Source organism: Sitodiplosis mosellana, unplaced genomic scaffold, assembly GCF_009176505.1.
Source record: "Sitodiplosis mosellana isolate CC-2019 unplaced genomic scaffold, AAFC_SMos_1.0 Smas_scaffold_5, whole genome shotgun sequence".
NCBI lineage: Eukaryota > Metazoa > Arthropoda > Insecta > Diptera > Cecidomyiidae > Sitodiplosis > Sitodiplosis mosellana.
The window spans coordinates 3911855-3926285 of record NW_022595248.1 but is presented as its reverse complement, the minus strand read 5'-3'; the positions used below and the strand labels follow the sequence as shown (position 1 = coordinate 3926285).

The window sequence follows — 14431 nt, the reverse complement described above, 5'->3', positions numbered from 1 at the left end:
CAAATTCTTTTAAAATCAGGCAGTTTTTGATCGAAATCTTCGCGTTTTGAAATGGAAACTTACGCATTTTTCTCCAATTTTCTTCACACAAAAAAAAAACAGCGGTTCGCTCTGGTGACTACTATCTGTTTGAGGACTTGGATGAGAAAGTGGAATTGGATCTATTGCACCAGCGTCCGTCGGCTGGAATTGACGATGCAATAACCGATCGGAAATTGAGTGATAAAATGACCATTGAGCAGGTAAATTGTTGAACTAAATCGATGGATCGGCCTTCAACAACACCAATTACACCTTTCATAAAAAAAAATTCATCAAAAATAACGATTCCTTCCTTGTTGTAAATAAAAGCTCAAGCCGATCTCAATCAAAATTCAGTGCACAAAAAATACATAATTGTCCTGCTTTAGCATCATTTTTGTATTTTTGAGTCAAATCAATAAGTGGTGGAAGTGATTTGTTTTTTTTACTCACTGTACGAGTTTCATATTTTTTTTCTCGTGCTTTTTTTTCTGTTTCCCGGTTCGATGAAAATAAAATGTGCCACCAATATTTTTTTAGCTATTTCGTGAGAAACTCGGTTTATCACGTCCGAAGAAAGGTGATCGGAAAAAGGTTTGTTTAGCGAGTGTTTTTTTTTCTCGAAATTTTTTGGTTTGGCGTTTTTGTGTGCTACTATTTTAGTCCGTGTGCGCTTTTTTTTTGCTTTTTCATACCGTTTTTGACATATTAATATAGTGAACAATTTTTTTTGGATTCAAACTAAAATTGATAGGACCAAAAGAACAGTGTTTTATCCGTTTTTTAAATCGCGCGAAAGAGTTATATTGTTAGAAATTTTTTTTTCCGTTTGTGATTCGTCGAGAAGAAGTCAACAAGCAAAAAGATGCTAAAGATCGACAGAATTGGTTTGCTCGAAATGTGTAGAAAAAAAATCAATCGCATGACATTTAACAATGGCAATAACAAGTGGAATTGTTCTTTTTTGATCATTTTAATGATTTAACCAAATGTTTTTAATCTGCTTAAACTTATGATTTCTTTCTATGTTTTTTCATTCTCTTTTTTTTTAATATAAACAAACACAATCCACTGTTCCATTCGAATAAAATCATCAATTTGATCAAAACTTGAACACTAACCATAAAAACCAATCAAAAACAAAACCAAATTGAATCATGATCGCAATGAAGGTGTTGACAAAATCCTTCCAAACGCCACCATCAAACCGACATAAACGACAATCAGAAACTTCTGGTGACGAAGAAACGGATCATCATGCCACATCATTGCCAGTGCAACGTGTCACAACGTCGGAACATACGGCCGCCGAGGCTAAATCCACTATTTCAGAGCCGATCCAAGTGACTGGCAAGAAATCCGCTGGTTCTGTGAGTTACCATTATCAACACAACACAAACACATAAATTTATCATCATTCACTAACTCTTTCGTTTTGAGAAGAAAAAAATGTTCATTTTTGTCCAAATTTAACCAACCGTTCGTTCTTGTTCGTTTGTCTGTTTGTTTAAGTATTTCAAACATTTGCTTGTTTTGGCATTTGGTAATCACATGAGTTCTAATTCACTTACAACTTTTAAATACATTTCTCTCTAACCAATCTCGAAATCGTGTTTAATCTTAACTCCATTCTAAATGGATTACGTTTTTTTTCGTTCTGCACATTTTCTGTAGGAACTCGCAAGTGCCACTCACAAAGATGGTAAGCATAGACTGATTGCGAATTTTATTTCTTACAACAATTGAGTTTCCACTAAGCATTGATCAATTTCATTCTAGAATTCATTCAACCAGACGGCGAACAACCAAGTACAAGCCGCAGTCTGGACGATGATGATGATGATGATGATGATGAACCGGATGATTTATCGGAACCATTGTCATCGACGGGAACAGAAAGACCAGGTTTGCATTCAATGTGTATATTTATCTCATTTTCTACCGAACGTTTGATTTTCCATACGAAATATTCGATTTTCCGAATTCGGTAAAATACATTTCGAATGATTTGTCCAGAAAGTTTCTTTTTCAACAACTTCTTCAAATATAACGAGTCTTCGTTCTTCCTTCCATTTCCCATTAAATAACCATTTTAAAACCGAAACTAAAATGAAATAAATTTTCCACAAAAATCATAGTGTCATCCGCATTTGCTTTCATCAAGGCTTTCATTTCCGGTATTTTGGTATCGATGACATTACGTTTGTACAAGCTGTCGCGAAACTATCGATATGTGACACGTGTTTTGTCAAAGGAAAAGAAAGCATTGAAACAGGAGAAAGATTTTGGTCAAGGTCATCGCATTGGAACCGGTCGCGTTTGGGCACCACTTCCATCGGTTCTTCGCACCCAAGGGTAAATTTTCGCGGCACTTCTTTTACATTAAATACAAAAATGAATCCACTTAAATCACCCAACTAAAACAAATTGTTGTCAAAATTAGTAGCACACACATTTCATAATTTCAAACACCAAATCGATGTTTCGAATAATTTTTTCAAGCTTTTCAATTTCGAATTTTATCAATTTCAAGTTTTTTCAATTTTTTCAACTTCCAATTTATTTTTATTCAAATCTTTTTTTTACAATTTAAATTAAGAATAATTGAAAATCACCTAACTTTCTAATTTTTTTGGGTCATGTGTTGATTAATTTTGGTTTTTCATCATTTTCCATTAATTGCCTTTTTTGTCGCTTTTTTCCACACTGTAAATTGTACATACAAAATTAACGTGAATTGATAAAATGTGTTTAGTCAATCGACGGCGAGCAAATCAAATATCACATCAAGTCAAAGTACGCTATCGTATCATTCCACACAACAAAGCGGAAACGACAGCGAAGAGTATATCAGTGATAACGGTAACGATGAATCCACACCGGAGAAAGGGTAAAACATTTAATTTCCTTTGTGGATTTTGTGCTTTTCAGTGCTTTTCATTAAATGACAATATGAAAACACATAACAATACCTTTAATCGTCTTGTGAATTTTTAATTCTATGTTCCAATTTATTAGCTTTGTAAATAACACCAAAAAAATGCGAATGATTTTTTTTATTCAAAAATTGACTTTGAACTTAACTAATAGAATTTTTATGAAAATTTTCGTCAAGAATTGTTCCATATCGATAAAAATAAAAAGGCAAATGCTAATTAATCTGATTTTCTCCAGGGCAACGATCGCACATCTGTTGAAACCACAACTTTTCCCAACCAAAGAGCAACTGCAACCGGCTGACGATACTATGTAAGTACATTGATAATGCAATTTTTGTGCTAACCATCTTATTTACTCGTAGATTAGTTTCGAATATTTCTTGGCATTTTTTTTAAACTGGAATGGTATAGCGCTTTCATTGTAACCGAAACTAATTTAAAATTTTAACTTGGAATTTGGTCATTTTCATGATAATGTAAAATATGTCGATGTCTAAACTGAAAATATTGAAAATTGTAGTTTGATACGCTATTTCCATATTTTTTTTAGTGTAGTTTAGCTAACCCTGTAAATTAACAATTATTTTTCAAGGAATGGAATCGGTGAAATGTTCATAAAAAGTCACTAAGCTAGTAGTTATCACCCATCAAAATATTTGATCGCGTTGAAAAAAATATCGATTTCAAATTGAAATCATTTTTTGAGAGTACAAAAGAAACCTAGATACCTTGGAGGAAACGCTATAGAACGTGTTCACACATGTTTCCATGTATAGAAAAACCGAAAATGAATTTTTTTTCAATTTAGACAGAAATTGTTCGAGAATAAAAACCATTTCCATGTCGTTTATTTGTCGTAAAATACTTTGATGGGTGTATACTATTTTGAGTAACATAATTGCTTCGTATTGAATGCACAAGTATGTATAGGCGACGAACAAGTGTTATACCCGAAATAAGAGTCTTAGCACCATCACTGGAGCGAGGACTAGATGATACATGGCCGGAATATTCGGTTCCAAATTCGCCATCATTGGCGGATCCATCGTCAGTTCAAAATACGCTATCGATGCTTCGATCGAACTCACCACAAATTTATCAAAGTCATACCGATATAAGTGATAGCGAACTGAGCAGGTACATAACTGATGGCAAACCACAATTGCACTCGATCTGTTTTCATCGAGCACAAATACTCTCTTTCTGATGATTTCGTGTATATTTTACTAATCTATCTCTTTATCTCTTTGGCTTTTGCACAATTTGATGGTATTACTAAAGAAAATCTATTTCTTCTATTTTTCCCGCTTGTTGTTTTGTCATCTGTCATACTAAAACACTAATGTTTTCACTTAATTCTCTTTTTATGATGATACTAATATTGAAATTTTGTTTGGTACAGCTTGAAGGACATTTCAGAGGGTGACGAAATGGACTTTTACTCCCAGCGACACTCAATTCTAACCGAATTCTTTCAATCCCTCTGGTTCGCACTCATTTCGAACACGGATTTGATTTGCTATTTGCTCGTGTATATTAACATGGTCCACTCACACAGCATTTTGGCCTTGCCAATGCCTTTGATGGTGTTCTTATGGGGAACATTGACCGTACCACGACCATCTAAAACATTTTGGATTACATTGATTGCGTACACACAGGTAATTAGTAGATAGAATACACAGGATAATGACTGTGGCAACAGAGAAAAAAATTAATAAGAATTGAGTGTTTGAAAAACGTCGTTCTTTGAATTCTTTTCACGACTGAAATGAATATTTTCCTTTACGCTCCACCTCCACAGGTTGTCGTCTTGATAAAATGCATCGCACCATTGTTCTTGTGGCTGGACAGCAATCCGATTACAATCCCAGAAAATAACCCAATGGCACCACCTCGAATTATTGGCGTTGAAGTAAAACCAAACTATGCCACCTACGATCTCATTTTGCTGCTTGTTGTCTTTTTCCATCGGTAATTCTTTTGAAAATATTGCAATTTTTGGATTTTCCCAGTTTTTTCTTATAAGAAGTGATACTTTTTTTCTTCCGCCAATTATTTTTGGTTTCATTTTTATTCAATTTACAGATTCATACAAAAGCAAATGGGCATTTGGAAAACGGGATATTCAGATGATGAATATGCGGTTCAAACGATTGATCCGAATACTATGTAAGTGTTTTTTAGCTCAATGCTTTTTCTTTTCGGGTTTTTTTTGTCATTTCAACCAAATTTTTTTTGAATCCCAACAGAAAAACGGCTATTGTAAATGAGAGAGAGGCTAGTGCTTCTAATCAAAATGTTGCTGTTCCAAAACCAGTGATTGACGAAAACGGAGAGCGCGATAAATTGGTGCAGTTCGAGAAAACGCCTGAGGAAATCAATGATGCGCATAATTACTTTTCAAATGTGTCAGCTATTTCGTGAGTATTTATGTTCAAGTGAACGATTGAAGTATTTTTATTAGATTTTTCTTACATTAAAACCAGTTTATTGCATGATACAAATCTTGATTGGGATTTGATTAAGTTCGATTTTTTTTGATTATGCAACTGAAAGATCATTTAAATTTAAAACGGTATCGTTCTTCATTTTGTTACAGGAAAACCAAGTATTGTTCGCCGTTCACCAATTTCTTCCGAAAACTATTGAAAATGACGAATCGTGTCTCGGCCGATGTATACACGTACATCTTCCTTTGCGATTTCATCAACTTCTTCGTACTGCTCTTTGGGTTCACGGCTTTCGGAAGTAGTCAAGGTGATGGTGGTGTTGCATCTTATCTACAAGAGAACAAAATTCCAATCGCTTTCCTCATTATGTTGCTGCTTCAATTTGTGTTCATAATCGTGGATCGTGCTCTGTATCTGCGTAAAAACTTACTCGGCAAGATAATATTCCAATTTGTGTCCGTGGTTGGAATGCACATTTGGCTATTTTTCCTCGTGCCAAAGTTCAGCGAACGGAGCTTCAATGCCAAATACCCACCGATTATCTACTATGGATTCAAGTATCTGTATTTCTTACTATCAGCATACCAAATTCGATGCGGCTATCCGCGGCGCATTCTTGGCAATTGCCTAACCAAAGGTTTTACTATGTTCAATTTGTTTGCTTTTAAATTGTAAGTATGCGTTTAAAAATGATTTCTTTCAAAGATCTTGTTTTTTGTTATCACCGCCAAGCACTGGCTAAATATTTTTCAATCTTTTTTTCAATACAACTTTTCTTGCCATATTCCAGTTACATGATGACACCATTCCTGTTTGAATTGCGAACTCTAATGGATTGGATATGGACGGATTCAACAATGCCATTGTTCGAATGGTTGAAAATGGAAGATATCTTTGCGAATATTTTCGAATTGAAATGTTCACGGCAAATGGAAAAGGATTTCCCGGCACCACGTGGTGAATCCAAAGGCTCGTTTGTCAAGTATCTCATGGGCGGTGGATTTTTGATAGCAATAATCGGTTTAGTGTGGGGACCGTTGGCTTTATTTGCGCTGGGCAACACAGTTGGTGAGCCGAATATTCCATACGAAGTGCGTGTTTCACTTCGAGTCGGTCCATACGAACCAGTTTACAGTATGAGTGCACAGTCTAGTCAGATTTATCCGTGAGTATAGTATATCTAACCATCTAAGTATAATTAACCAACAACGGAGCAATCGAAAAAAGCTTTCTCCACAGTTTTTGAACAAAGCGAACCATTTTTTCCGGAAAAAGTAATAAAAAAATTCCTTTTCTCTCCAGTTTCAACGAGCAAAATTACACGGCATTCAGTAAGGCTTATGCAAAAGATCGTGCAGCCCAAACGTTCTTACAAAACTATGAAGCAGGTGATGTCAGTGCGGTCGTTCTTGGTCCAAATTCAACATCTCTTTGGATCATCTCGCCACCCGATTTTGAGCGATTGAAAGAAGACTTGCGGAAAAATATCACACTGAAAGTGCAATACAAATATGTGGTATCGCGTGTGACAAATACCGAAAAAATTCCAGGCACGGTACAAAACGAACGATCATTCGATTTGAAAGACGATACACCTGCACGGCAAGCACTTCTCGACATGTTGGACAATATTGGCGATCATAAACCAACGCAATTGCCACATTTGTTCCCTAAATTTTTGAAGGTACATTTGACAAAAAATTAAAACATTCAACATTTTTCCATGTTTGATATTCGTTTCAATGTAAAATTCTAATATATTCAAATTGGAATTAAAACATAAACGTATGCTTTATATTCATTTTTCTTCAAAATTCCGATCAAATCGATTTAACTTCTATTCATTTTAGGTGAAAAATTCGATTGATTTAAAACCAGCGACACAACTCATTCCGAATCCAAATAATGAGCCGGATGATGTATACTTCCGAAATTTGACGCTTCTTCTGCACAAAGGAACGGAAATCGATGAAAAGTGGTGGGAAGTGCTCGAAGAATGTAACGATGAATTCTATGAGAAAACATTGTCCTTCCTACCGTATGCAGATTGTACATCAAGTTCGGTTTTGTACACGTTCAGCGATAAATTGTTCCCATCTGGTTTGAGCTGGCTCACGGCTGGAGGGTAAGGCATTTACAAACAAATAAGTAATATTTTTTATGAGAAGCCGTTCAATTAACAAGACAAAATTCATTTTTTTTTTCATCTCACAGTGTCATCGGTATCTATACTACCTTTGTATTCGTTGCATCTCGATTCTTCCGTGGTCTATTCTCTGGTTCAAGCTTTAACATCATGTATTCCGAGTTGCCATTTGTTGATCGTATACTGCAGTTGTGTTTGGATATTTATTTGGTGCGTGAATCGCTCGAGTTCTCGCTGGAAGAAGACCTGTTTGCCAAATTAATATTCCTATATCGCTCTCCGGAGGTGATGATACGATGGACGCGACCGGCCGAAGAGCAATCATCCGACGAAGATGAAGCGGAAAGTGATATAGACGAAACAGAAGCGGAAAAAGCTCTTCGCAAAGCACCATCTCGTGCAATGTATAAGTCATAAGTTTAAAGCAAATAAAAACTAAACAAAACGAATTGTAAGACATACATGTCGATCGCTCTCAAAATGGATCATTTTGGTTTCATTTTAATTTTGCATTCAATGCAGTGTCATTTTCACATCACACACACACCACACTTGAATTTATCACTGGAACTCTCTGTTCACCATTCTTTTCATTTAGAATATTTTGATATTATTTAATTAATCACATAGATTTAATAGTCTAATCGTAAACATAATCAGATTTATATATTTCGCAAATTTTGTGTGAAAGTCTAGTAATTTAAAATGGAATAATACGAGTATACAGTGTATGTTTTTAATAAAAATTCAAACATTGAATATAATTTATTGCATAATGAAATGGAATACAATCGCTAAAAATTTGGCGATCGAAACTAGGTTCTACACATTTTTAAGAGTAAGTTTAACAGACCGATTGAAGAAGTATATTTTCAAGTCAAGATATTCATCACAGCAATTAGGTCTTTATAAAAAAATGCACTATTTTTCTATGTAGAGACGGACTTTCAGAACCGTTTCATTGTAATTTGAACGAGCTATTTGTACGCCAACGGAGGTTTAATTGAAATTTATTTAAAGCATTATCAAAGAGCATCTATTTGTGACTATTTGTGAGAATAAGAGTGTAGATTGATTTATAGAAAGATTGAATAAAAAAACTGAAATATGCACTAAAAATTATTTTGTTTTTTATTTTGACTGTGTCGACTACGTGTACATGGTTCAAGTGAATGCTTAAATGCTTATCCATATTGTGATTTACATTTACATCGAAGGCCGTTTTCAATACACTGTTTTGAGTCAAACCTATTCAATGAAAATAAACGAAAGAGATCCAATTTTTCTGTTCATATTTTCGAATCGTAATATGTTTATGTTGACATTGAATTTAATGGAGCATATCAAACCTCAAGAGGACTGCATACAAAATTTCATTTTATGAGAGGAGGAAATTTATTTATTCTTGTAAGATACTTTAATAAAATTTTGCTTTGAAATTGGTGCATATTTTTTGGCTTCTTTATTTAATTTTAAATACATAGATGAACACTTGATATCGTAAATTCAACTTGATTAACTATTTTTAAAAGATTTTTTCCAAAAGAAAGTTCATTCGTTTGAAATTTATTTGAGTTTTTTTTTTATTTAACTCGATACGTATATGAATCGTATGTATCTTGGCTATAGCGAAATAAAACATCTTGATTTGCTCACTGAGTGCCGCTTAAAACTAATAAGACATAAAAAACGGGATTACAAAAAAAAACTGAAAAGTCTTAAACTAGTGCTGATGCCAAATGATAGCCATAAATTTCGAATACGCTTTCAATTTCCGAAGACCATGCTAAACATCCGTATTTGTTCAGAAATTCAACGCATTTCTTTTGAATGATTGCAGATCCATTTAAGTTGTCTTTGTTTTTGACCAGGTACTTGTAATATGGGTCCGATGTAATCAGCTTTCGATCAATTGGTGCACACGTTGGTTCACATTTGTCGCATTTGCAATCAAAGCCCCAACGAGATTTCAACGCTGTTTTTCGTGCATTTGACGGAACATCATCGGTACCTGAGTATTTGGTGAAAAGCTGTTCACCCTTTCTTATTGGTCGTCCTGACACACAGAAAATGTGACCTGAGTAAATACAACCCAACAAGTTCGGAGCACATGAATGATTCAGAATGCAAAACATATTGCCCACAAGCTTGGAATTATCGACTCCACATGCATTAGTATTGATGATTAATTCATGATGCAGAACCAAGTGCATAAGGAAACGTTTCTTTCGATCACTATCGAACAGACCGCTGATTTTTGGCAAATTCATTGCAATTTTGTAAATCTTAGAAGCGTTCGTTGGACCAGAAGGATGTGGTGCTGATGTTAAAAGTTTGAAAAAGAAGTGATATTTTGACTTGGAATCGTACAATGATGTCGGTAATGTCTCGGGATTCTCGAGTAAAGCATCTTCAACAAATCGCATTAAGCTATCCACATCAGCAAAACTGTTGATGGCCAACAAAATTGTATTGATTTGAATTCTTATATCACGCTGTAGGTGTGGAAAAAATGTACCGCACTCTAAGTTGTGGATTTGATTGCAATTCATGCAATCAATGCTGCAAAATGTAACATCCGCGCAGTTTGGGCAAGCGACACAATTCGTATTTACTCGTAAACAAGTGTAGCACACCATAACTTCATCTCTTATTCGCGGGATGTCGTTTTCCACCAGCACCGTTTTTCCAACTGGAATGTCGCACTTTGCAACCAAATGGCGACCGAATTCTTGGCTGTATTTCATTTCAACAACGTTTGCCATGCACGGGAAATGCTCATTAGCTTTGTAACTTAGTTTCGGTTTGAATATGTCCATACGCTTAACAGCTGACATCAAACGCAAACTTTCATTTTTACGTTGCTCCAGTTTTGGTATCAGACGGTCTGGTAGATTTGCACTTTTGGCGAGTTCAATATCAACTAACACATCTTTGAACAACTTCATGTGAAAGTAGCATGCCGATCTGTTGGAATATGCTAGCGCCACATGTTCAGATCCAATTTCAGCAAAACACAAACTTTTATTGTAGCATTTTACTGCTTCGATCCAATTTCCTTGACGAAACAAATCTTTTCCCTTGAAACGCCATTCGGTTGATCGTCGATTGTCTTTCTGGGCTTGGTTGGTTTTGAGTAATTCAACATACATGTCGACAGGAGAATCATTAACAGATCCAAAAAGATTCACATATTCAGCGTGCGCTGTCTCTTTTTTCCATAAATTGTTCATTTTTTACGGTGCCTGTAATAAATTTACTACATTGTGAAATTCTGTATTGCGCCATTAAAACAATTTTTTCCATGAAATGTTCTGTATAATTGAATTGACTTACCGTTTTTTTGCCAATCGCCTCCAAAATGAACTCTAGTGCAGCAGGTGTGAAAATTAGAATGAATATTACTTGAATAAACAGGATATTCAAGACGAGTAAATTTTATTCTACGCCAATAAAAAAGTATGAAATGAAAATGGCTGACAGCGCAAAAGTTCGTTGCCTTTCTTCGAGCACAAATCAATTGTTAGTGTGGATATTGTATTTGCTCAAACGTCGATGGCAAACGTTCACATTGCCATTATTTCGTTGAGTTGATCATACCACACCAATTCGCATGGGATATCCTTGTGTGCTGAGTGATGTGGTTTGTTTATGTATTTGTAAAACGCCGGCGAGAATATTGTGCGAAGCGCAATGCTCCAAGGCACATACTATCTCTATCATACGGTTGAACGTGAACAATTTCTTTTTCAATGTTCACAATGTTTGACCCATCTCGTGAGAGGGGAAACATGTGGAGAAATGAATTGAAAATTTGATTTATTTTCAGAAGATTTTGTTGAGTGCATTGTAAGAATGTGCATCATCATTATTTCTTCTTCGGATCAATTGATATTGGTTTATATGAAATCATTATATAATTTTCTTCTCATTCAAAATCGCAACATTTTTTCGTCTCTTTCTTTCTACGTACCGTATTGTACCGTAGGATCTTTGATTATGGTATGATCTGTCAAAAATGTGACAGTTTACGATTGGCTATTTCACTGGAGACAAACTCGCACATTCGCAAGAGAGTCGTATCAAACTGCTAACAGAATATCGTCAATTTGTTGAGAATTACTTGTTTGAATCGTTTTTTGTGGTTTCTCGTGCGAAAGAAGTGAGCTTCTATCATATCTTTTCATTAAAAATCATCAAAATTAAATTTTTATTGGCAAATATATTGAAAATAACTTTGTACTAACAAACATTTCGACACTTGTTCACTGTTTGCATTACAGAATTTCATAACAGGCACCAACATGGCGACGGCAAAAGTTTCCCAATTGAATTTTCGTTTTGACATTGCAAAAATAAGCGAATTAAATGAGGTGTCGTCACAGGATTTCGTCATTCATAACATTTCTTGGGCTATAAAAGCAAAAGCAGTCGCACTGAAGGGTGAAAAATGGCTATATTTGTATTTGCTTTGCCAAAACAAGGACAATTCATTGAATCAGACACACACAGCATATGCCACGGGTCAATTGGTCTCATTCAATGTGAACACGGTTGCAACTAAATTTTACTCGATGACAAATGTTTATGATAACATATACCTTGGCCATGGTGGAAGCATAATTCGATGGTGCGACTTGATCGATCCCACAAAAGGTTATATGAATGATGATTCTATAAGTTTGGATGTAACAATCCATGTGGCCGATCCGCAGGACAAAAACAAACCCGAAATGGTATTTGAAGAGGTGGAAAAAAGTTGTGACGATGGTTGTAAATCGAAATTTCGATTGAGCGTAACAAATATTGAAAAATTGATTGCCGTATGCTCGCCCAAAATTGTATTGCGAAAAATGTCTTGGTATTTGACAGCGTATAAAAATAATTTGGATGAGATTGCTGTTCGTTTGGATATCTTGACATCTTCAAACGATTTTTCATGTGAAGTCAATATGTTGACCAAGTTGATTCCAGCAAAAGAAGACTCTTTCTTGAAGACAATTGAACAAACCGTCAATGGGCACGTTCTTAGAAACGCAACGTTATCCACAAAATCACTGATTTCATTGGGTGAGCTGCTAAAACCGGGAAGCCCTTTCGTTGAAAACAATTCGATTGTGATTGAAGTTGAAATCAACACTGAAAAACCGAAGGGCGTTGATCTAGCTGCCATCAAACATGGGGCATCGACTTCAACCACATCAATAGAAGCAAAAATCAGAAAACTGGAATGTGCAATCTGTTTTGAAGATTTTGATGGTCAAGGAGCATCCTTTACGCCATGCGGTCACTTGTTCTGTTCCCCGTGTATCGAAAAGGTTGTCGAGCGTGAGAAGATATGCCCTTCGTGCCGGTCCCCTGTTCAATTGAATGAATTGAAACGCGCACACTTGCCCTTGTAAGTGGAATTCAAGCGATTTTGCGTCATATTTTGATTCAGAAGTTTTCATTTTTTATCTTTATTTCGTTTCATTTCATAGCACAAACTAACCTCAAAGATGTGATCGACTTCAAAGGAAATACACAAACGGCGGCGACACACAAAAATATAAGCGGCGATGGATTTTCATCGTCAACCCAGCTTCAATAACAACAAAAACATTTATTGTTCATTCAGACTTAATTCACCATAGTGAAATAGTTGATCGAACAAAAGATTATATCTCACACAATGACGAAAGAAACCCAATCCTATGGTTACAACATATATTGATTTAATTTCAACATGAATATTAACACTATTATTATTTAAACTCCCTGTTTTCAACAGATTTATTTTTATTCCATAATGTTCATTTATATTATGAGCTTTTAAAATCGAAGCAAATAGTTTCTGAATAGTTGACCCCATGATATTCACCAATAATGTGTAAAACCAAAAATCGACTGGCAATAAATGACAGCCTCGAAATGTGTATGTTACTTCAAATATTTTTATATAATCGGCAATTATATTCATCTCGCTGCGCTCGGCTTTGCAGCTAATCGACAAAATTCAAATCTTCCCAATGATTTTTGGAAACAGTTTGTTCAATCATTAGATTTTAATCATTTCGATTCAAATATATCCATATTCTTGTTTAATCATGTCAGAGCCTTTTTCCGCTATGCAAATCGTTGCTGCATTGGCGTTTACAGATATAGTCATTGGCATTCTAAAATTGAGTAGTTCCATCGTAAAAACTCTGATTCAATTATACATTTCGTAAACATTTAATAGAAAAGTTTTAAAAGTCTTACATCCCAGCATCAATTTGCCGAAGATTCCAAAAATTTTCGAACCTCAAGTTGTGGACTGACGACGGCCGTAGCGATCTGAATCGCTAGCCATTTTGCTCGTTCCAACAGGATGAAAAGCTGATGAACTAAAGTGTTGAATGTAGCATCGATAATAATCATCTGAACGAAATTCGTACCGATCACACTCTTCGATGAGATTGTGAATGAACTCAGCACCAGCCGCCTGATACGAGTTGTGTTGAGATAAAAGTGGTCGATTTTCGATCAATTTCACCGGTAGACAGCTGTTTTCCCTATGCAAGACCTCTTTTTAATGTAAACCCTTACAAAATTCTTTTCACAAGAAATTCCAAGGTTTAGAAGAAAAATTCCTGTCTGGCGAAAGTGAGAAAAAATTAATTAATTTGTGGATCGCATCAGTTCACGACGTTTAAATGAGATAAAATGGTACGGTAAGGGACATACAAAGAATAGTCCAGAAATTGTAGTCTAAACAGGATTTAAAAAAAAGACACGTCTCGAAGCATTCTCAAATCGAATTTGGAAAGAATATTACGTCATTATCTGAATATGTGCATAGCGTGATCGTTAAATATCCTTAAAACAGTAGTTTTCTGTAAATTTCCTTCCAT

General features: G+C 35.2%; 3 protein-coding genes across 52 annotated transcripts in view; 2 read left to right on the top strand and 1 right to left on the bottom strand.

Annotated features, from left to right (window-relative positions):
• Positions 1-8678, top strand: part of LOC129566873 (piezo-type mechanosensitive ion channel component) — a 30598-nt gene extending 21920 nt beyond the window's left edge. For 16 of the 50 annotated variants that reach the window (XM_055443201.1, XM_055443195.1, XM_055443184.1 and 13 more), the window contains 16 exons: positions 103-242; positions 1194-1391; positions 1696-1723; positions 1801-1926; positions 2160-2376; positions 2777-2911; positions 3196-3270; positions 4363-4621; positions 4765-4934; positions 5049-5132; positions 5213-5383; positions 5563-6084; positions 6204-6578; positions 6716-7097; positions 7264-7538; positions 7628-8678. In XM_055443201.1, the coding sequence (XP_055299176.1) occupies positions 103-242; positions 1194-1391; positions 1696-1723; positions 1801-1926; positions 2160-2376; positions 2777-2911; positions 3196-3270; positions 4363-4621; positions 4765-4934; positions 5049-5132; positions 5213-5383; positions 5563-6084; positions 6204-6578; positions 6716-7097; positions 7264-7538; positions 7628-7976 (3506 nt within the window). In that variant the 3' untranslated portion in view covers positions 7977-8678. Of the gene's footprint in view, positions 1-102; positions 243-1193; positions 1392-1695; positions 1724-1800; positions 1927-2159; positions 2377-2776; positions 2912-3195; positions 3271-3881; positions 4098-4362; positions 4622-4764; positions 4935-5048; positions 5133-5212; positions 5384-5562; positions 6085-6203; positions 6579-6715; positions 7098-7263; positions 7539-7627 lie in introns of all 50 variants that reach the window. The other 34 variants (XM_055443178.1, XM_055443176.1, XM_055443180.1 and 31 more) reach the window with 5 other exon arrangements.
• A 39-nt stretch (positions 8679-8717) lies between these two features.
• Positions 8718-11138, bottom strand: LOC129567041 (SET domain-containing protein 3-like). The gene is made up of 2 exons (XM_055443523.1): positions 10896-11138; positions 8718-10804 (listed from the first exon to the last, which is right to left on the bottom strand). Exon 2 carries the CDS (start codon positions 10790-10792, stop codon positions 9278-9280), a length of 1515 nt encoding a protein of 504 aa, XP_055299498.1. The 5' UTR covers positions 10793-10804; positions 10896-11138; the 3' UTR covers positions 8718-9277.
• Positions 11139-11590: 452 nt separating this feature from the next.
• LOC129567040 (uncharacterized) lies at positions 11591-13481 on the top strand. Its single transcript, XM_055443522.1, has 3 exons — positions 11591-11721; positions 11843-12957; positions 13040-13481. Exons 2-3 carry the CDS (start codon positions 11864-11866, stop codon positions 13047-13049), a joined length of 1104 nt encoding a protein of 367 aa, XP_055299497.1. The 5' UTR covers positions 11591-11721; positions 11843-11863; the 3' UTR covers positions 13050-13481.
• Positions 13482-14431: the final 950 nt, after the last annotated feature.

Bases quoted from the DNA above. Each gene is read 5' to 3' on its own strand.
- LOC129567041 (XM_055443523.1), bottom strand. From the start codon at position 10,792: ATGAACAATTTATGGAAAAAAGAGACAGCGCACGCTGAATATGTGAAT.
- LOC129567040 (XM_055443522.1), top strand. From the start codon at position 11,864: ATGGCGACGGCAAAAGTTTCCCAATTGAATTTTCGTTTTGACATTGCA.